Below are 22,080 nucleotides of genomic sequence, written 5' to 3' on the forward strand. Positions count from 1 at the left end.
GCCCAGTCTTGTTTAACTTCTTCATCAATGACCTGGATGAAGAGTTAGAGTGTACCCTCAGCAAGTTTGCTGATGACACAAAACTGGGAGGTGCGGTAGATACACCAGAAGGCTGTGCTGCCATTCAGCGAGACCTGGATAGGCTGGAAAGTTGGGCAGAGAGGAACCTGATGAGGTTCAACAAGGGCAAGTGCAGGGTCCTGCACCTGGGGAGGAACAACCCCTATGCACCAGTACAGGCTTGGGGCGGACCTGCTGGAGAGCAGCTCTGTGGAGAGGGGCCTGGAAGTGCTGGTGGACGACAGGTTGACCATGAGCCAGCAGTGTGCCCTGGCTGCCAAGAAGGCTAACGGGATCCTGCGGTGCATCAAGAGGAGTGTGGCCAGTAGGTCAAGGGAGGTTCTCCTTCCCCTCTACTCTGCCCTAGTGAGGCCCCATCTGGAGTACTCTGTCCAGTTCTGGGCTCCCCACTTCAAGAAAGATGAGGAGATACTGGAGAGAGTCCAGCAGAGGGCTACGAGGATGGTGAGGGGACTGGAACACCTCTCCTATGAGGAAAGGCTGAGGGAGCTGGGCTTGTTCAGCCTGAAGAAGAGAAGGCTGCGAGGGGACCTAATAAATGCTTATAAATATCTCAAGGGTGGGTGTCAGGAGGATGGGGCCAGACTCTTTTCGGTGGTGCCCAGCGACAGGACAAGAGGCAACGGGCGCAAACTGAAGCACAGGAGGTTCCATCTGAACATGAGGAAGAACTTCTTCCCTCTGAGGGTGACAGAGCACTGGAACAGGCTGCCCAGGGAGGTTGTGGAGTCTCCTTCTCTGGAGATATTCAAGACTCGCCTGGACAAGGTCCTGTGCAGCCTGCTGTAGGTGACCCTGCTTTGGCAGGGGGGTTGGACTAGATGACCCACAGAGGTCCCTTCCAACCCCGAACATTCTGTGATTCTGTGATTCTAAAATTACCTGCTACAGCAAGGGAAGTAACAGTGCTGTGGCTGTTTGTGCATTAATAGTGATGAAGTTATCCAGTGGTTGAACCTGGATTAAATTTAAATTCAGAGCAGAGTTTGAAAATTAATCAGGTTATGGTTTGTGTACACATGTGATGGTGCTAAAATCTTATGGGTTTTTGTCTTCTGAAGTTCTGGCTGTGTTTGATCTCGAATGGGAAAACAGATCCCATTCCATTTTGGAAAAAAACCCAGAACCCAAATTATATGAGTAAACTCACATCAAGAGACAGAAATGGCCCTGAATGTCCCCTTATCTTTCTGAGGATGGAAAGTTTGACTGTCAGATGGGATTGGGGAAGAAAGATGTCTCCAGATGGAAACTGATGAAAAGCTGAATTTGGCAATATTATTAAAGTGGAGCCCTGGTTCTAATTATAAAGTTATATAACAAGTAATGGCAAATCCATTACAGACTTCGAAATCACGTCAAGCTTATCTGCTTTAAGCGCTGTCAAGCACCCACTTCTCTGAAGTGAGCAGAATCCACTCAGTCCTCAGCTCTCAGGTTAAGATATCTTGTCCTTGAAGCAACCTGTTTAATCAGCCTAGAAGACTCCCACATCTCAGTTTCCCATCATTTCAACAAACCCTATCTTCCAGGGAAACTTTTCCAAAGATTTGAACTGGCTTTTAAAATTAATTTGATCCTTGTGTCAACTGCTAGTGGTGTGTTAGTGAATGACCTGGGAACAATTATATAGGATTCATAAATATTTATAGGAAAACTGTTGTTGCAGCCACTGCTCTGCCTGCCTTGAAATACTGAGCTACTATAATACTTTGATTTGAAACACTGTAACCTGCAGGAGAAAACCGGGACAGAAGGGTATAAAATTCAGGCTGCAAATGCGAAGTACTGTGGTCCTGATGTTACATTGCAGACTGGCAGGATATGTTAACAATTTAGGTGGCTAAAATAATGGAAAAAACAATCTAGGTTTGAGAAGCCTCAACTTCAGGGTGAAAAACAGAAGTCCTCAACAGTCCACTTGACAATGCTGTTTTGTGTGATTTAATTAATCTGTCACTCCAAACATGACCTAGTTACCATACTACAAATGTCAGCTTGTAATGGCTTTTCCCTAGAGTCCTCCTTAACTAGCATTTACCATTTACATGGGCTCATTCAATCATGAAGAGTAGTTAATTAGCTCCATCTACTGCTGCACAGAGCGAACTGTACCAGCAGCGCCAGTTCTCCAGTAGCCTCTTCAGATCGCATTGGCAGTGGTGGTTTAGGCGCTCTGCTGCACCGTGCCACTGCCAAGAGCTGTTGACAGAAAGCAAGGGGTTTACGTCTTTATGTTTCTTCTTCTGTCATGAGCTTTACTGTTACGTAGGTTTTCTTTAATCTCTAATCTTTTTTTAATTTCTTTTTGAATTACAGGGTGAAAATGTGGGGCATCGGGTTTTTTAACACGTTTTCCCATGCCAAAAGACATAGCAGCTCTCTTAAAACAATTAGCACAAACAATGAAAAGATTTGCAGGGAAAGAAACAGAGCTATTTAGGTTACTGCTGCAATGATAATAAAGAAGGCCACTACGCTGAAAATGAGTACTCCGATCAGCAGATGGATGCCCTTAATCTGCTTGCCGTATGTGTTGACTGGAGTATTCAGATGGGGTATTTAATTGTTTGTGTTTTAAAATAAATGTTCTGATATTCATTTAAAATGCCTTCTTAGTTATGAGAGAGGTAATGGATGCCTGCTCTAAAATGTCATCTTTCTTAGCATTTCCCTTTTGATTCAGGTGGAATATTTCAAATACTCTCAAAACATCCCAACTAGCATCCCAGTAAGCAGGCTGCAGGAGATACCTATGACACAGCTGAATCAGAGAAACACACCAGGTAACTGCCAAAGTGAAAAGGTAGTAAGGATTAATGCCTTCAAGTGTCTAAAATCTCCAAAAAGTTTTACTACTATATTTAAAGAAATAGCTCAGCAAAGTATTTTATTTTCAGAATAGATTTACTTTTCCATTAAGAAAGAAAATATCACCAAAAAGCTTTTTAAAGTCAGAGATGTTTTTCTAGTCTGCATAATGCTTAGACACCTTTGAGACGCTGCTGAACCAAAAGACCAGGCTTGCAGGTATTCCACAGAGGAAGGAAATTTATTCTTTGGTCCAGCTGCTGCCTTGTTATGTCAAATGGTACACCTCCTGCTAACAGCAAAGTAAATTACATGAAAGTGCATCATCCGTTCGTGCCACTACCTCCTTCACCTACCTCGTGTCCTTATTTGTACATCTGTCTCCAGTGGCCTCAAAATACGGCAGGACATTTCTGAATTACGAGTCTGAGAAGGCCTCTGATTAGAAAACATTAAAATCACAGTAAGGAAAGCAAAGACAACTACCAACCAGAAAATCGTTGCAGAAAGTCCAAGGTCTTTCCCCTTTCCTATTCACCGGGTATGAAAACAAAGCCATTTTCATTGCCGAGGCTCGCTTTGAGTGCCTCAGCCTCAACTGTGGCCCCCCTTCTTAGCTCTATAAGAGACTTCCCCATCTCTAATTTACCTCTGCGTTTTAGCCTTCAATGCATTGTTCGTGAATGTCACTTATTTAGATGAGCCTTTCCAGCTAACCCCAAGGAATTTGATCATTTCTGGGGACAGTTTTGTATGTTTGAATGGGATCATTTAAATGCTGTTCATTCTTCATACACCGCACTGAAAATCTGTTCCTCTGTCCCCCGGAGGGAACATCTTTTACTTACACAAATTCATGTCAAACCAAGTGTTGTTTTTCAAATTAGTAATTAACGCAGAATTATGCAAAGCAGAATAATAAATAATCTGGCTGTGCAGTCTATTCTTTCCTGATAACATGGGGGAATTCAGTGTCTAACTCTGTTTATGATTAGCACATCAGTGGGAAAACAGACCCTGTTATCAGTTAATGCCCTGTAAATAAAGTTGTCCAGACCTTCAACAGCTTTCTAAAAGAATATTTAAGGTGAATTACCTTCAAGTTAATTGGAAGCTACAAAACTCTAAATGCTTATTTTATGCTTGTAGTAAATGTAAATCCCAAATTTAGTGTTAACACAACAGGTAACTTGCAATGTGTGGATAACTATTTGAAAATATTCAGGATTAATGCAAACATAAGAAACTAAATAAGAGCTTTACCATATGGCTTCCATGAATTTTATGGGAGTAAGAACTGGAAAGACATCTGAGTGTCCAGTTCCACACCTCACAGGAAAAAATCTCATAGAACCTGTTCCTGAATAAAGAGTTTAAGGTTAAAACTGCAACAGTAGAACATTAAATTAAAAATATAGTATTTTTGGCTTGTCTTTAACACAGGCACTCTTGGTTTGATTTCTTGAATGCATTTGCTTTTATATGAATGTCAGAAGAGCCATAAGTTACCAAAAGCCACTAGGCTGTTCTTGGAGCCGCATTGCCTCAATAAGCCTTGCAAAAGGCATTAGTGATAACAGTAGAGAAACAAGCTTTCAGTACTCAACCCATTTAGAAAATAAAAATACTGAGGGATTTTGTGGACCTAATACTTGTTTACAGGTGTGCAATGATTTTTTCGCATTTCGTTGTGAGCAGGGGCAAATCTAACCCACGCTGGTATTTTGCACTTTCCATCGTCTCGTGTAATGGTTTTCTTCCCAGGCAGTACACAGGTAGACAGGTGTATCAAAGAGTCTCAATATTGTGGGGGCTTTTTAATGCATTTCTATATGTGCAGTGTATCAGATCATTGTAAATGTCAAGGTACAGAGTCTATAATAATCACATCTACCCATTTATTCATATATATGCAACCCACACACATATTATGGTCAGGAAAAAGGTATAATAAGTGCTTCTAAACTTCCAGACTGCAGTATAAGAAACAGGTTGTCGCATCAATAACTTTTGCAGTGAAGCATCCACTCAGCAAAACTGTTACGGTTTTTCATCAAGTGTAACCATTCTCTCCTGTGGGTCATAATTTCATCTGTGTAAAACTTTCTCTTTTTTCTTCAAGACTTCTTGCATATCCAGGGTTTTCTTTTCACTTCAGGAAGTAAGCTTGTTCATCTGTATGTGAAATTTTTAATGGCAAATGACTCAAGAGAAATTTGCTAAGCTGAAAATTAAGCATACCAAATTTTTCCTCTGCATAATAGTTACCCAGGCAGTTGTGACTAAGCAGAGTACAGAGTATAAACATCAGGATAAATGGCCATATTCCATTAAGGATTGGCCAACACCTAAGTGTGTTCTCAATTGGGAAAGATATCTCTCTGGATCTAAATGTTTTGGCTTCAGCCCACTTCTATATTCTGCCCTGTACTTATTCAGAAAAGCCATTGATGCCTATGGGAGTTCTGCCTAAGATGTAAGCAAGAGTCTTGATACATTTGCGACCTTACAAAGATGAATATACTGTTTGGTTTGTGTTGATAGCCCATGCCTTCAAAGCTGTTTCTTGCTAGGAAGCAAAATCACTCTGATCTGCAATTATACATTTTCTTCTATAATCTGTAAAATGTATGCATTATTGACAAAGCTAGAAGGAAATGAATACTGAAGCATAGCAGGGAAACACCACTTCCTTGTTTTTATTTTTAAATGTATTCAATGCAGTTCAGAAACAAGTGTAATATAACCCTTATTTTGCAACATTGACCATTAAAATATTAAAAAAGGACTTCTTGGCCGTCGATAAATAGTTTAATATGGGACATGCATGCTAATAGGAAAGTCAGTTTTGGGTGACAGTCATTTAACAGTGGAAAAGTAAGTTAACAAGAAACTTTGTAGAAATACTTGAAAAGATGGCATGTCCTTTCATATCCCTTTATCCAAATGCAACTTCTTCATTCTTCTGCAACTTCCCCCCCATATCCAATTCCTAAATTTTAAACCAATTTTACACATTAAAATATTTAGAAATACAAATAATATACCCAATAAAATACATTAATTATGATGAATGATAAAGGGAAAGAAAATCTGGCATAGTTGTCTATGTGGTAAGGATTTTTAACATGGAAGCAATCAAAGATACAGAAAAGTCTTTTCATTACTGACATTGGTGAAGTACACCCATCGTGTTTACTTCTCTCCCTTTTTCCGTCAATGCTGGTTTTGCTGCTCTTGTCTGAATCGATCTTGTTCATATTGTCAGGGGCAGTGCAACTGTTAGCGACTGCTGCCAGGACTCCATTCCTCCCTTCTTCAGCCTCTTCATCCTTATCCTGATAGGAAAAAAACCAGCAGGTATCTAAGTGCATGTTTCATTGCCTATTCACTTTAGAGCTGCAGCAAATAACAGGATTTTTCTTACGACTCATCCGGTAGCTCATTCCTTGATTTGAAGGGCGAGCACCTACACGTACCAGACATCTCCTTTCAGCTTCCAAAGCCTCCGTTTACAGGGGAGCTTTCATCAGACTGTTAAGCAAAGCTGGATTTGTTCAAATATGGCCGACTGAGCTTTACTTAAGACAGCAGCAAATCCATGAAATGCACAATAATCTGTCTTCTGCTCAGGGAAAATACGGGTAAAGGTCAGTGTCTAGCAAGGAGGCAAAGCAAAGCCGCAGTCTGGAGACGGAGAAGGTGGGGAAGCTGCCAGACCAGCTGATCAAGCTGGTTGCAACAGAATCCAGCACCCCGGAATATGGTACATTTTCCTTCTGTGCAGTTGGCCACTCTATTTTCAGTGCTTTGTGATGAAAATCAAATTACTTAAAAAGAAAAAGAGGATCATAAAAAGGGACAAGTCCCACAACTAATTCAATACTAAATACCTCATACTTTTTTCTTTCAAGTCCTGAAACCCATGCTTTAAGTTCAAAGTTATGCGAAGGTTCAGCACATTTTTATGTGCTTCACTGCATCAAGAGAACTCTTCGGAGAATGTTGTATAAGCCTTATGGTGCGTTTTTGTTTCTTTGATTAGCAATGGCTCAGAGCCATGAAGTTCATGTATGAAATCTTCACCCTTTGAAGTCAGTGGGTTTTTTGTCACTGACTCAGAGGACACAGGATTAGACATTAGCTGCAGCTTCAGCTCTAAACACAAACTTTCTTGAAAGTTCTAGGGTATTTGTTTTCATTTGGGATATTGCAGAGATACCATCAGATCCAAGCTACAAAGATTGGCTCCAACTTTGTACCTAAAATAAACCTAAATTTGTGTAAGTGGAGGAGGGGTCATTTTAATTCAGGCAGGAATTTTCTCCTGATTATTTTATTACCTTGGAAATCAGCGAGTGGCATACAAGCAAGAGAAGGCTAAAAATTTATTTGTGAAATGTAGAATGCAGAATCCCTTTCCTCTGAACAATTTGTTTTTTCCGTTTGCATTACGAGAACAAATAAATTAGCCAAGGACAAACTAGAAAAGTTAAGATGTACAGCCCTATGCGTAGCCACGCAAAAAGCTCATTTAGAAATATGCCATCTATTAAAGTCAAAAAAAGCTCATTAAGCCACCTGGGTGATCTCCATGCCGGTGCAGAATTGCTCTTCTGCCCAGGATATTTGTAGACAGCACAGTTTTGAGCCTTTCTTCAGCTAAAATAGTAACGTCCTTGAAAATTAAAGTGGAGCCTGGACAGTGTCCTCAGACTGCTGTGAAGCAGTGAAGCAGAACAGATGGAGCTAGAAAAAGGGATTATTACTGCTTCTCATTTTCAATTTGCCAAAAAAAATCCAGTATATTTTACTTCAGAAAGATAAATGCAGCTCAACAAAAGGTGTCATCCTAAAAATACAGACTACAAGACCTTGTTCATCCTCCACCTAGCCTCCTGCAGCTACGTGAGAATTCTGAAACCAAAGGCCAGGATAAAATTCTGCCTATAAAGCATTAAGAGGATCACTTCATAAAATTCCAGTCTGAACCTTAAACAATCCCCAGGGTAGTACTAAAACTCAAAGTTTTCCTTGGGGCCTAAGTCTGTTATAAATACCCAGCTTTTCTGCTTCAAAAAGTTCCAGCAGCTGAGGGACGCTCTGGGGATGGCAGAGGAGCCTTTGTCAGCAGCGCCTGGCACTTGAAACGAGGCACCGGAGCGACAGCCTAATGAATGCACTCAGCACTTCAAAAGTTAATAAAATAAAGAAACCTGTCAGAAGAGTCCTGACTTTCTTCCGCTGTGCTCATTTTTTAGAAAGGGAAAAAAGAGCAAAACAACATCTATGCCTCAAAACTGGCAGCATTTGGGGCATTCTTCAGTGTAAGAGTCTATTTGTCTCTCAGGTAGGGCTGGCTAAAAGCTGTGCAGAGTTCATTTTACTGCAGAGAATGAAAGGACATTGCGTACGTGCCATTTTTCTTTTCACACAACCACACATGAACAATTCGCTGGAGGCTGATGCTTTATCAGGCTTTTCTTAACTCCTTTCTACTCCCCAAGAGGCAGTTATTACTTACGCAGAAAATACCATACATGGTGCACATGTACTTGATTCTGTTTGCAGTGTTACAAGGCAGGGCTCTCGCAGAACAGAGATGAGTTTACAGCAGAAGTGCTGTATCATGCTTCTTGAGAAGGAGAAAGCTAGAGGAGAACTACAGCTGCTAGTTTACAAAAAATTACAGTCTTCTACACTGGGATTATCAAGGAACTTATCCAATTCGCTACGCAGAACCGAATGTGATGAAAGATTAAGCTTCACATTATACAAAAAAAAATTGTGTTGCAAGTGTTCAGCTGTGGACTAAGTTTTCTCCAGATTCCAGCTGTCAGTGAGAAAATGGCAACTGGCACGAAGGGCTCTGTTTGGACACAAAAACGGTAGCACTCAGGAAAGGTACTGTACAAAACCTGAAAAGCACTGTATATGGCACCTGCTGCTGTTGATACTAACTGAAGCGTTTGCTGACATCTAACAGGCAACAGAATTGAGGAAAGTTATTACTTCCACTGAAAAACAAAGATACTCAAGATCAAAAATATTTCAGCCTAGAGTGCTGCACACCTGGAGCTTACACGATGTTCAGAAAGACTGCACAATGCTTGCACAGAAATGCCACGTAGCCTGAACACTGCCCTTGTAACCTTAGTTTCAGTTTTCAGACTTTCCTCCTTTCTGACCAAAAGGGAGAGGTTTAAGTGAAAGACAGATGAAGGCCAAGGAGAACTTCTCTGTTTTATAGGAGAGCACAATTCACACCTTTGTATAAAAGAGAAGAAACTCGGAATTTTGGAGAGGAAACTTCTCCATTTAGGCAGTCTGTTATGCAGTTGACATGAATGTCATATTTTGCCTGACCCTCCTTGCAGCAGGTGGTTCCTCTGCTTTCGCCATTAGTTTTGAAGCTGTCTCTGTGGGTCCTGGCTCTCATGATGTGAGACACTGCAAGAGTGTGGATACGATGAGCTCTTTTACCAGTTTATATTCTGAACTGGAGACCCCAAAGGCTTCAGAAGAACATGACATGCCAGTGCCCAACTGCCTTAAAAAGCAAACCAGAAAGCACACCGGTACAACTAATTCCTATACAAGGCAGGGGGTTACATTTTCAATTCACCTCCTACATTTATTTACATAATTCTGAGTGCAAATTTTGTATCAGCTCTCACATGGGAATAACAAACTGGAAAGTGAGATTTCTAATTAATCTGTGTCCACAAGAGAATACGATAATGAGAACACCTTTATGGTGACAATACTCACACATAAATTTGTTAAGTAGCCGCTAGACAGTGACATGAGATTTTAGCTGCTACTTCTGTCCTTGTGATGTTTTGGTTTTTACAGTGAGAAATGAGAAATACAAGTCAGGTGTGCTCTCCATGGCACCCTGCTCAGTAGGTGGTACTTGTCCTTGGCCATAGTAGGAAAAGGACATGACATGCATTTTCCTTGTTCTACTGGGTCTTGAGCTGATCTAGGACCAGCCAACTGCCCCTTCCCTTAAATGTTTGTGTATGTGTGGGCAAGAAGTAATTTGGACTGGCTTGCTCACTCCTGATGCACAGCAAAAAGCAGGAACATGCCTGAAGTGACAGACCATCCTTTCAGTCACGAAGTCCATCACAAAACTGTACCTGAAGTCTTTCTTCCTTTCTCATTTTAGGACTGTACCTTCACTTACTCCACGTCTTTCAAGTCCTTGAGTTCCCATGTCTGTCCCACCTGCAAGCACTAGTACAGGTGGCCCAGATGAAAGGGAATCTGACACAGGTAAGCAAAGGCAAGGGCAGTCTTAAGCGCCCTTCACAGATCCAAAGATGCTTAATCATCCAAGCACTGAAACACTTTATTTTCTTACCTAAACCTCCAATAAGCTTTTTTTTTTTTTATTTCTGCTCTACAAGAAAAATGACAACCACTTACTCCACAAGATGGATATGCTCAGAGGGAATTGTCACTGATGCTATCTTGCCCAGAAAAATTACTTTCAGGCTTTCCTCATTCAAATCCTCATTCAAAATGAGGGTTTGCCCATTTGCAGACATTCCCTCATTACATGTTGTCTTTTAAAATCCACTGGGTGGCTCATCTCTGTGTTCATTTTTCAGTCCTTCTCCACACACCTAGATCTAATGACAGCTTTGAACACATTCCTGTGCGTTTACAGAGCCTCCCTCTCATCCAAACCGCCAAAATCCCACATTAACTGTTGAACTACATAGGCATAAAATACCCCACATCTTGGCTGATCTTCATCATTTTTAAGCTTCTCCATTTGAACTCAATATCCTGTCTCTTCAGCCTGCTTCAGCATTTGTGATGCTCTGTTCTGGTTTGGCTTGAACAGTTAACAAACTTTCTTATTCTGGACGTTTATCCCTACAGCACTCAACCCAACATCTTCCTGCTTTATTTTCTGTTATTCTCACTTTCCGTGTTTTACTTTTTTCTATTTGTCCAGCAATTTCATAACCTGCTTAAAATGTTCTTTTCTATCATGCATATGTGATTCAGTTCCATAATTAAAAGCCGCAAGACAATCAGCTCCCAACTTCCTTGTGATTTCTTTCTCGATGCTTATGAAAGCAGTGCTAAACACTGGAGATAGAAGATGTGACAAAACTTCTTCATTAACCTGTCTTGATTATTTCAGCAAGATGACAACCACCAGACTCAAAAAATGCCTATGTTGATTTGATCCCTTTTTATTTTAAGTATATTTCACAGTATTTAAGAGTTGTAAGAAGCTCATTAGAGCAGCAAAAAGTGCTGCTGTAATAATGATGCAGAAGAGAAAGTGAATCCCAGTCTGAGGTTCGGCTGCAGCTGTTGAAAGAGAAGGTGTAAGTGGCAGGCTATAGGGATCTGATACACCTAATACATGAAGCTGTCTGCTAGTTAAACTGACTGAAGTACCATGCATGTGCAGAAGGTTTCATAAACAGAATGTGATAAAATCTTTTCTTTTTTGCTGTACTGCAACAAGGTCAGTGAGGTGGATTGAGAACTGGCTGAATGGCTGAACTCAGAGGGTTGTCATCAGCGGCGCTGAGTCTAGTTGGAGGCCGGTAACTAGTGGTGTCCCCCAGGGATCAGTACTGGGCCCAGCCTTGTTTAACTTCTTCATCAATGACCTGGATGAAGAGTTAAGAGTGTACCCTCAGCAAGTTTGCTGACAACGCAAAACTAGGAGGAGTGGTGGATACACCAGAAGGCTGTGCTGCCATTCAGCGAGACCTGGATAGGCTGGAAAGTTGGGCAGAGAGGAACCTGATGAGGTTCAACAAGGGCAAGTGCAGGGTCCTGCACCTGGGGAGGAACAACCCCATGCACCAATGCAGAATCGGGGCTGACCTGCTGGAGAGCAGCTCTGTGGAGAGGGGCCTGGAAGTGCTGGTGGACGACAGGTTGACCATGAGCCAGCAGTGTGCCCTGGCTGCCAAGAAGGCTAATGGGATCCTGCGGTGCATCAAGAGGAGTGTGGCCAGTAGGTCAAGGGAGGTTCTCCTTCCCCTCTACTCTGCCCTAGTGAGGCCTCATCTGGAGTACTCTGTCCAGTTCTGGGCTCCCCACTTCAAGAAAGATGAGGAGATACTGGAGAGAGTCCAGCAGAGGGCTACGAGGATGGTGAGGGGACTGGAGCATCTCTCCTATGAGGAAAGGCTGAGGGAGCTGGGCTTGTTCAGCCTGAAGAAGAGAAGGCTGCGAGGGGACCTAATAAATGCTTATAAATATCTCAAGGGTGGGTGTCAGGAGGATGGGGCCAAACTGTTCAGTGGTGCCCAGAGACAGGACAAGAGGCAACGGGCGCAAACTGAAGCACAGGAAGTTCCAGCTGAACATGAGGAAGAACTTCTTCCCTCTGAGGGTGACAGAGCACTGGAACAGGCTGCCCAGGGAGGTTGTGGAGTCTCCTTCTCTGGAGGTATTCAAGACTCACCTGGACAAGGTCCTGTGCAGCCTGCTGTAGGTGACCCTGCTTCGGCAGGGGGGTTGGACTAGATGGCCCACAGAGGTCCCTTCCAACCCCGAACATTCTGTGATTCTGTGAAGATCAACTCACCGAGCTCAGTCTAATTTTTGAACTATAAAGTGTAGGCCATTGCTGGAGAGAAGACAAGTGCATATGATTTTTGTGGTATGTCTAGCACATTGTTTGATAACTGGCCATAAAGTCCATTCCAAAACAGAGAATCATTATGGAAGGGTGCTTCTGTTTATTTGATCTCTTCCAAAAAGTTCCAGGTATACAAATAATTTTTTCTCAAGGTTATTCTGGTTTCACTGTCCTTATTGTAAAATAGAAACTTCCTTAAATACATTTACTATTAGTGCTAAGATAATTCATTCTCTTTAGCAGGTATAATTGAAGTCTATTTTTCAGGACAACAATCAAAGAATTAAAATACCTTTTGAAGTTCCTTTGAACTGAGTCGATGCAGAGTGCAGAAATGAGCCACAGCATACTCTAGCAGTGCTCCAAAGATGAAACTGAAGCAGATACCGAGGTAAACATCAATTGCCTTAATAAAGCAATTAGCATTGGGGAGTGAAGTCCTGGCTCCCATCATCAGTGTTGTCATAGTAAGGACTGTGGTAACACCTGTAGAATGCAAAAATCTAAGTTCTGATAAAACATTGATAGTGATGAGGGCCTCTAGTGCAATGGCCCTGCTACAAGACAGTTTTTCCTGGCTCTGTGAACTCCTAGTACGCCACAGCATTGAATGTGTCACATTTTGGAAAGGAGACTTGCAAATGAACTTGTGATTCTGATGTTAAATGCTTGAAAACATTCATGAAAAATGTTTGTATAGCTGAGAAGAATGGGAATTAAAATGAGAGAGATTTTGGTGTCACAGAATGTATATCTATGATTAACACATTATTATTGCAATACTATGTAAATATTCCCTTTAAAACATTCAGGTATCATTTTGCTCAGTGCGGTTGCCCACTGGCCTCATTTGATGTGAAATCTTTCTCTCTTCCCTATTCTGTAGGAATGTTTTTCCCACCCCACCCGCAGCCTGATCAGAATCGATTTGCATTCTTTCCCTTTCAGAGTGTCCTTTATTTGAAATTAATTATATTTAATCTCTTATAATTCTCTTATTATTCATGTGTTAATTAGTATGTATCATTAGACCTCACAAAAGCCTCACAATTCTGCCTGTGCATGCCATGTGTTTGGATATGTTGAAATTATTTCCAAAATGACTGTTTTTTCCTTTGATTTCATCAGATTCCCCTGTCTCAAGTCTCCTGTAGCTCCCAAAGACATATTCTTAGTTAAAGAATAGCAAAGCTTTAAGAGGAATCCGCATGATGTACTACAGATGGCAAACCAGAAAAGTAATTCCACAAAATTCAGAAGTGTTTGCAACTTTTGGAAATGGATGTCATGTACATCCAATAAAGCAAGCACCTTAATGATCCAGCTCTTGATTTGGTTTGGTTTACTGGCTTCTCACCTATGCAGATTCTGGCTGGAACCGATGACTGGCTTATCCAAAACGATACCCAGGAGAGCACAACCAGTAGGATTGATGGTACATATGTCTCTAGTATGAAATACAAGATGTTTCTCTTGAGTTCGAAGTGAAACACTAGTTTTGGGTAGCGTCCTGTGCCGGAAAAAAAAAACACAGTGCAGGTGCAATTCATAAAAAGTTACTTAAATTATCAACCTGTATTACTTTTGTGCATTACAATGCAGCATAAGCGTAACAAACAAGCTTGAAAAAAATTAAACGCTGCGCTGAAAAATTCTATCATGAAGACTCTAAATTGAATGGAAGGAAGGTATCAAAACGTGTAACACTCAGTCACCATATCCAGAGTTTCATTAAAGAGCTCTTGAACTGGAAGTTCACTGCAGATTAGTGAATGCCAAAATAAATCCATCAATACGTGGAAAAAATGTTTCGTTACATAACACAATGCAAGAAAACTTGAAATCATGTATTTATTTAGCTGTGACTATTCATAAGAATTACCACAATGAGTTACTATATAAATAGCATAATAACAATTGTAATTTTATGAAGTTAGCATGGGTCCTTACCTTTAACTCCTCAGATATCTGGTTTATTTTGCTTTTCTTTTCATTTACTGTTGCTCAAGATCTGGATCAAAGGTACCTTCTCTGATACTGCTGACCTACCTCTTCTATTCCACTTAAAAACAAGCAATGCCTTTGCATCTTCACTATCCATTTTTTCTTTACGTTACTGCATTACAGTGTTTGTGCTCTTCTGAGCGGTGTCACTGTTGTGGCACAGATGGTTTGCTTTTAAATGAGTGATTTCCAGAAAATGAAAGTTTGGGCCCACAGTCAAAGACAGAACTGAGTTTCATGAGTGAACAGCACACTGGTAAGCAGAGCCTGAATTCGATGTCCAGCTCACTAACTGAGAGAAATTTGGCTATGTTTAGGCAACGAAAGTGCAGGATTTGAAATTGTTAACAGTCCAATGGATCAAAGTTAGGCAAAAGCTTGCTTTTTCTAACTTAAATGTGCAGAACAGACTTTTTATTCTGGCGTTCAAAGTTCAAAATTAATTGTTAAAGTACTTAAGTTTTTTAAAACATTAGTTTAACAAAATTCTTGAACCAGAATATCAGTGAGAAAGTAATGCTTGAATATACTATGGTCAGATAGCTTTAGCTTCATCTGTTTTAATTCAACAAATTATGATCTCTGGGACCTGTGTTCATTTCCCATGCTGAGTGCCGTGAGTCAGGACAGTGAACGCACTTCAGCAACAACAATATATGCATAGACAGGCTATTTGGGCATCCCTCAGGTGCGCTGTGAGACATGGAATCAAAGAAGAGTGCTTTTAAAAGCTTGAAGTGCAAGTAATGGATGCCAAGAAATGTCATCTTGCTCCCAGGCTAGAAAATGGATGGTTAAATTTCTATTTTTAAAAGTATTGTATAAATTGCATCCAGAGAACAGTAAGGTTTCACAGAGCTCTTAAAATCAGAAAGAATCACTAGATTATTTAGTCTGATCCTAATCACAAGTCATTAAATTTCCCCAATTATCCCTTGCTTTGAACTCAATCACTTTGATTGGAATTGAGTTCACCTTTCACACAGACATCTAGGCTTAACCTGAGGATATCTAGACATTCAGAATCTACCATTTCTCTCACTAATCTGTTACAATTATTAAAATAATTCTGTATGTTAAAAATGAATGCCTACTTTCTAATCTTAATCTGACTTCAGCTTTCTGACATGTTGACTCTACCTTCTCACTAGTAGACTAAATAGTTCTTTGGTAGTCAGTTCTTTCTCCTCCAGAAGGTACAAATACACTGTACTTAGGGTTCTTCTTTGTGAGTTCAGCCTATTGAGCTCTTCAAGTTTCTGACTGATAGCAAAAAGGACAAGAAGATGGGCAGTAGACTTTAGTTCTCTCCATGAGGCAGGAGATAGAAAAATTATTTATACCGTTCTCATTATTTTTATGTGAAGAGAGGAACATTACATTAGCGTACCTCTACCAATACTGTTATTTTTGCCAATGAAGTTGTTTCAGTAAAAGTGATTTTGCCCACCAAAATTGATTTTAAGTGTAAGCAGACCAAAGTAAAGCACTCAAAGATAAGGAAGTACAAAACTTACAGCTGACTGTGCAACATTACTTCTGCTCCTGTCTGCACTCATGCTTGCACTAAATCAAGCACTTGCACTATGGTAACACAGTCTGTATGATAAAAGACTATAACATAAAGCATATTTAGGGAAAGAGAATCAGGGCTGTACAGGCAATTGTAAATGTGTGGCTTCCTGGTGTGCAAGAGCAAGCATGTAAAACCTTAATAAAAACCGTTGAGGATTTTATTAATTTTGCTTGCCATCTTCTAGGCTGCTATTTAACTAGAACTCAGTTTTAAACAGAAAGACAAGATTTTCTCTGCAGTTTTTATACACCAAACTGTCATTACTGTGGCATAGTTGCAGCTAGCACACGAAGGACAATGGCATGGCCACTATGAGTGAGGGAAGGGTGTCAACCCAGAGTTCATGTGGGAGTGCACAGGGTGCAAATCATGAACAGGAAACTGAATTCTTCACAAAAGTCATTTGCCTTGTGTTTCTGTACTGCCAAAGGGAAGGATGTTGTGCCATATACCCAGCAAAGGGGAGTGAGGAGACTGGACTGTGTTTCCTGCCCGGTACCACGGGCACTTGGGAGTTCCTGTGGTTCAGCCTTAGAGCTTGTCTTTAAGAGAGAAAACTCTGAAATAGCCAATAGATAACAACCATACAGCAACACCTGCTCCTCGTTAGTGCCCTACAACTGCATCTCTGTTAACCTTCGTATAAAAGCTAAGTGTACTTAGGAACTTAGTTCAAAATATCAAACTTCAAAGTCACACTTTGCCACTTTGCTGCAATTTCCAAGTGCAGACAAGCCCTTTGAATGTTCCTGTGTTCTTTCGTGTTATTTTTCCTGATGCCAGAAATTTCTGAAGCAATGTGAACAACAAAGAGTAATAGAGATGTAACAGCTTATAGCTGAGTGGCTTTTGGGGGAACAAAGAAAAGGCATTTCTCTAACCTCAAGGCTTTCTGCTTGCCAGAATCCAAAGACACATCATGGACACGATAATAATAGTGTCAGCATTTCTCTAAAGAGTTCAGAAGAGCTATTATAATGGAAATTTTGAAGCAATCTATATATAGAATTCATATGAGCTCCTCCTGTAATAAACCGAAGGAAGAAGCAGCCAAGACAAAGTATGCAATGCATACTTATCATGCTAAAGAAATGAGCAATGGGACAAAATGAAGATAGGGAAATATTACTGTCCTTTTTTCATCTACCCTCCACATGTACCAAAAGTTATCATCTTTAAAATGGAACAGATTTGCTATCCTATTACGTGAGTTGCATATGAGATAGTAATGATGTATTTCTTTTGCCTTTGAGTTGCACATTTGAGGCTGTGGTGCCATCGGTCAGATCAAAAGTCAAAAAGGCTCATGTAATACTAGTCCTGGATTTACTAGAGTTAATTCAAGTACAGCTCAAGTTAACTCCTCATAACTGTCAAGTTTGCCCCTGGCTCAAGTCTTATTGACAGCAAAATATTCACATTGAAATGAGAAGACGCGTTTTCATTCAAGTTTCTGGCCCATGATGGATGTCACCTCAGTGATTTAAATTTGATAATGTGATGGAAATAATCTCCATGCAGACAGCTAAGTCTGCAGCAAAGCGTTAGTGCTTACCAAAGTATGGAATTACTGTGCTTAATGGTTTCTCAGGTGAATCTGAACCTAAATGACTGTCAGTATACATACTCTAAGTCCACCAGAACGTGAGGTATGCTACTTAGGTCACTCCACAGTGAAAGAAGATTAAGATGAGTTACTTGGGCTTTGCAGAATTTACTAGAGGGCAGAAGTATTAAACTAGACAGTATCAGACTATAGCCTCCATACCTACTCTAACTCTCCCTACTGCTTTTCTTAAAAAAAAAAAAAAAAAAAAAGTGTACCGTAGAAAGAGGTAAAAAAAATCAAATTTCAGTTGGTTCCAGCTGACTACTTTTGTTTCAGTATTATAAAAGTTATACCAGCACAGACTCTTTCCCAGTAGCTGAGCAGGTATAGGCCTAGCTCTAAGACAGATCTTCCTGAAGGCAAGAAAAGCCAGTTTATTCCTCTTTCTAACTTGTCTTTGAAGTTTGGCTTTTTGCTTCTAAAAACAATACTCTTATTTAGAACACTGCCTATCTGACAGTTGGTACAAATCTTGCCATAATACTGCTGATTTTGTCAACACTGACTATTACTGTGCTGCCTAAGAAATAAACCTCAATAAACAGCCTTCCTTATCACCCTAGATCATCCATTTTATGATTATTCCATTTTTCCGTGGCATCTGTTCCCAGCTGATCGCAGAACGCTGCATCTCTGCTCTTTCCTGCTGCCCTCGGAGCAGCAGACGGTCACAGCAGAGGCGTCTGAAGGAAGGACTGATGCTCTACGAACACGGTCAGCAGCTCCTAACTTCCACTCTAGTGTTAGAGGATGGGAGCATCTTTACTTTCTGTGTACTTTCTGATGAACTCTACTCCAGTAAAAGACTGCTCCACATCACTCTTTATGTAAGAAGCACTTCGGTATCCTGCACAGGGGTATGCAGTCAGGCACAAAGAGCACATTCTTCTCTGTCATGAAATATGTATGCTAACCCCTTGGGTGCCAGCTAAAATGTGTAATGTACATCTCACACAAGGGCGTCGGTATAACTTCACCAATGCATCATTTTCTTCTCTTCTTGCACCTTTTAAAGGCACAGTATGGCAAAGACTTTAAAAAAAATTTACTGCCTTAACTATGTGCTGAGAATGTAAGTTTCAGTTATGCAGGTTTTTATTGCTTGCTCACAATGAACACATGCATTAAAGAATGGGTAGTGTCCTCACTTTTACCCAACAAATAAGCTGTACAACTGAAATGCAATCCTCTGACTGATGTAGGATGCTAAGTATGTCAATATATACGGTTAATATGTTATTACAGCTCCTTTGTCCCTCCTTCAGAGAACAATCAGATTTCTGTTCTTCACAGTCAAGATCTTATAAACAACCTCTTTTCCTACTTGTTCTTCAAAGGTGAACTCTGAAAGGAAATGAAAGATCAGACCAGGCTTCTCAACATATGTTTCATCTTGAAGAAAACGCTTTACAAAAAATGAGTTTGAAATTCAGGTTTCCTAGGAATGAAACAAACCCTTTCATGTAGTGTTTGTGTACAGACATATTTATCCATTTAGCTTACCTGTAAAAAAAAACTTACAAAAATTATGCCACAGAAATTTGACAGGTGTTTATGTGTATTTCTCTCTATACTACGAAGAACTTCCCAGAAGTTAACAGGAGAATGCCTTTTCTTAGTATCATTGATATTCATTCCATTCATTACAGTAACAAAAACATAGGTAAATGCAACTTTCTCTATGCATTTTGCATAACTGCTTTCTTTCTAAACTGTTCTACATTGCAGAAGTATCACAGAAACAACTTATGATACAAAACTTTTCAAGAGCAACTCAAGTGGAAAGCCTTGCTTATGAAGAGTGTTTATATGAGCTCAGACAGGTAAGTTGAACATAACATGGTAACAGCTATATATGCATATGCAATTGCTTGAATCTTAGGTGAGGCTGATCAGACTCACCAGATAAGATTATAATGAATACAGTTCTGAGATTGTTTGTAAACCCTGTTTGGCAAAGAAGATGTTCTCAGAAATAACAACTGAAAAGAAATTAAAGATTATAAAAGAACTGACAAAGGGAATGAGAGAAGTTACTTGGTGTACCATACCACAAAAAAAAAGAACTGAAAATCCTAGAAAAGTTTGATTGCTAACTCAGAAATCTCCTGAGCCCTGGGAAACTGCAGATGGGCCTCTAGGGCAAAGCAAGGTAGTGCCTCTATTTTGAGAGAAAGACTGACTGATGAACATACACTCTGTGTAGGTGTCTGTTATATTTATACACTCTTCTACACCCTCTGTAGTTTATACACTTTTTGATTTTCAGATCACTAATCACAAATGAGAGCAACTCATTGCTGGCTTAGTCATGACCTCCCACCTGAGAAGCCAGTAACATGGAGTGGCCAGGAGTCAGCAGAGTTTCCACACTGCGTAGCCAAACAAGGTCTGATGAGGCCTCTAGGCCAGGGAGGCTAAAGCAGAATTTGTGATAGACATCAAAACTCTGGCAGTGGCTGCAAACAAGGAACAGCAGCCAGCTCCATTTGCAGTCTTTTTCAAGAGGGCAAATGTCTTGTCTTTGTGCATCAAGGAGAGGAGACTGACTTTATGCTCTTGTCTCTTCTTTCTCTCTGTTCTGCCAAAATAATACCATTCAAATACGCCACTTTGATGACTTCACAGTTTTCTAAGCGGGAAGTGCACTGAGGGCCCTGACTGGCTGGCATAACTCTCCCTGCCTTCTGGGCTCAGGCTGAAGACTCAAGTGTTAGACCAGATCCGAGCAAGCTGAGCCTCTTCAATGCTGCTGCTGCTGCTGCAGACTTAGCAGGAAGGTTGCAGTAGTGAGAGCAAGATTTAAGGAAAGTTGCTGGCCAGAAGAAAAGCTATCAACAGCCAATTAGCCTCAACTATTAAATGATGCTTTTTCTTCTTTCTCCAATTAAAAATGTTAATTGAGATTAATTAGCTATCACTTGCTGTGAAAACAGAAGCATTTATCAAGTGGGAACACGTGCGGTCTGTCCTGTGCCCAGTACTGCTCACTAACAAACATGATGACATACAAAGTGTCTTTTAAGAAAGGAGCATTAGCACACTGGAGAACAGGAATAGAGTTCAAAATTATCTCAACAACTATCAGCCTGAGTAAAACGACGCAACTCAACAAAAGCAAGTACAAAGTCCTGCACTCAGATGGGAATTACTAGCTCCCTAAACAGAGCACAGGGAGTATGTGGCTACAGGGCAACAGAGAAGGTGGGGTACTAGAAGGAATCGCAAGCTGAACAAGGTCGAAAATGCACAACAATTGTCTGCAAGAAAAGCAGCTATCAACCCAGAATGGACAGAGAGGAACGGATTTCATGACATGCATGAAGTAAACCCTTCCCTTTATGGAGGACATCCGATGGGAACAGGGTACCCACTTTTGGGTGCTGCCTATCAGCAAAGACAAGAGAATTTTGATGCGAGAACACTAGCAAAGACAGGAGATCTAAGAAACTATTTACGTGAATTAAAAAGAGGGAAAGCGCAGGTCTGAGAAAATGTATATCTGTCCTGAAATAGTGAAAGGGCTGCTGAAAAATAGCAGGAAATTTGTTTTCTATATCACATAACGGGTTTGAAATGTAGCAAGGGAGAGCAACATTAGACATGAGGAAAATATGCATGTAATAATCAGCAGGAAAAAAATCATCTAGGGAGGGTGAAGCAGACCCCTTGGAGGTTTGTCTAACTCCTAGAAACATCTGTCAGGAAGTAGGCTGTAGATATAGATGACCTTGCCTTGCAACATGAGAATAGATTAAATGAATTCTTAAAGTGTATTTCAGCCTTATTTCTATGATTATTTACACAAACAGCTAGACTGTAACAGTCCTTCATTGCTTTTATGCTTTTCCAATAAGAAAGGCAAGCTTTTTGTATCACTACTTATTACTCTGAGAATGCAGGTGGTGTTTGCTAGACAGCTAAAATAAAAACCCCGCAGCCACTGATGCATATATGTGGTTTTGGGGTCCAAGAGTGTACCAGTGTATGCAGAATAAGGACTAAAGTTAAAAGACATGTAGGATGTGGTTCTAGCAATCAATTTAAATATGTCCAAAATGAAATTGGTCTGTACCAAAACAAAATCAACACCAAACACCAGCCAGCAGTCTAGCTAACATTATTCAAAATGGCTTACTATTATGTGGTAACAATAATGTGATTACTATTATGTGATACATGCTGTTCTATAAACAAGATTAATCTACAATGTCCTTTTCTTAAATTTACTGAAGTTACTTATGCAGGAATTTTGCTGACCGCATTTTAAATTTGGCTCTGTCAGTGGCTGTATGCGAACTTAGGGTTTGCATTGTTGTACGATATTTCACTTGCACAGCAGCTGTACTGGCTATTCAAGTTCACAGAGTG

General features: G+C 40.4%; 1 protein-coding gene across 1 annotated transcript in view; it reads right to left on the reverse strand.

Annotated features, from left to right (window-relative positions):
- Positions 1-5,854: 5,854 nt before the first annotated feature.
- LOC104338193 (gamma-aminobutyric acid receptor subunit pi) overlaps positions 5,855-22,080 on the reverse strand; it is a 40,397-nt gene continuing 24,171 nt past the window's right edge. The window contains 3 exon segments of the mRNA XM_009944215.2: positions 5,855-6,230; positions 12,813-13,006; positions 13,878-14,030. Of these exon segments, the coding sequence (XP_009942517.2) occupies positions 5,919-6,230; positions 12,813-13,006; positions 13,878-14,030 (659 nt within the window). The 3' untranslated portion in view covers positions 5,855-5,918.

The sequence above is a fragment of the Opisthocomus hoazin genome, chromosome 6 (genome assembly GCF_030867145.1).
Source record: "Opisthocomus hoazin isolate bOpiHoa1 chromosome 6, bOpiHoa1.hap1, whole genome shotgun sequence".
Classification (NCBI taxonomy): domain Eukaryota; kingdom Metazoa; phylum Chordata; class Aves; order Opisthocomiformes; family Opisthocomidae; genus Opisthocomus; species Opisthocomus hoazin.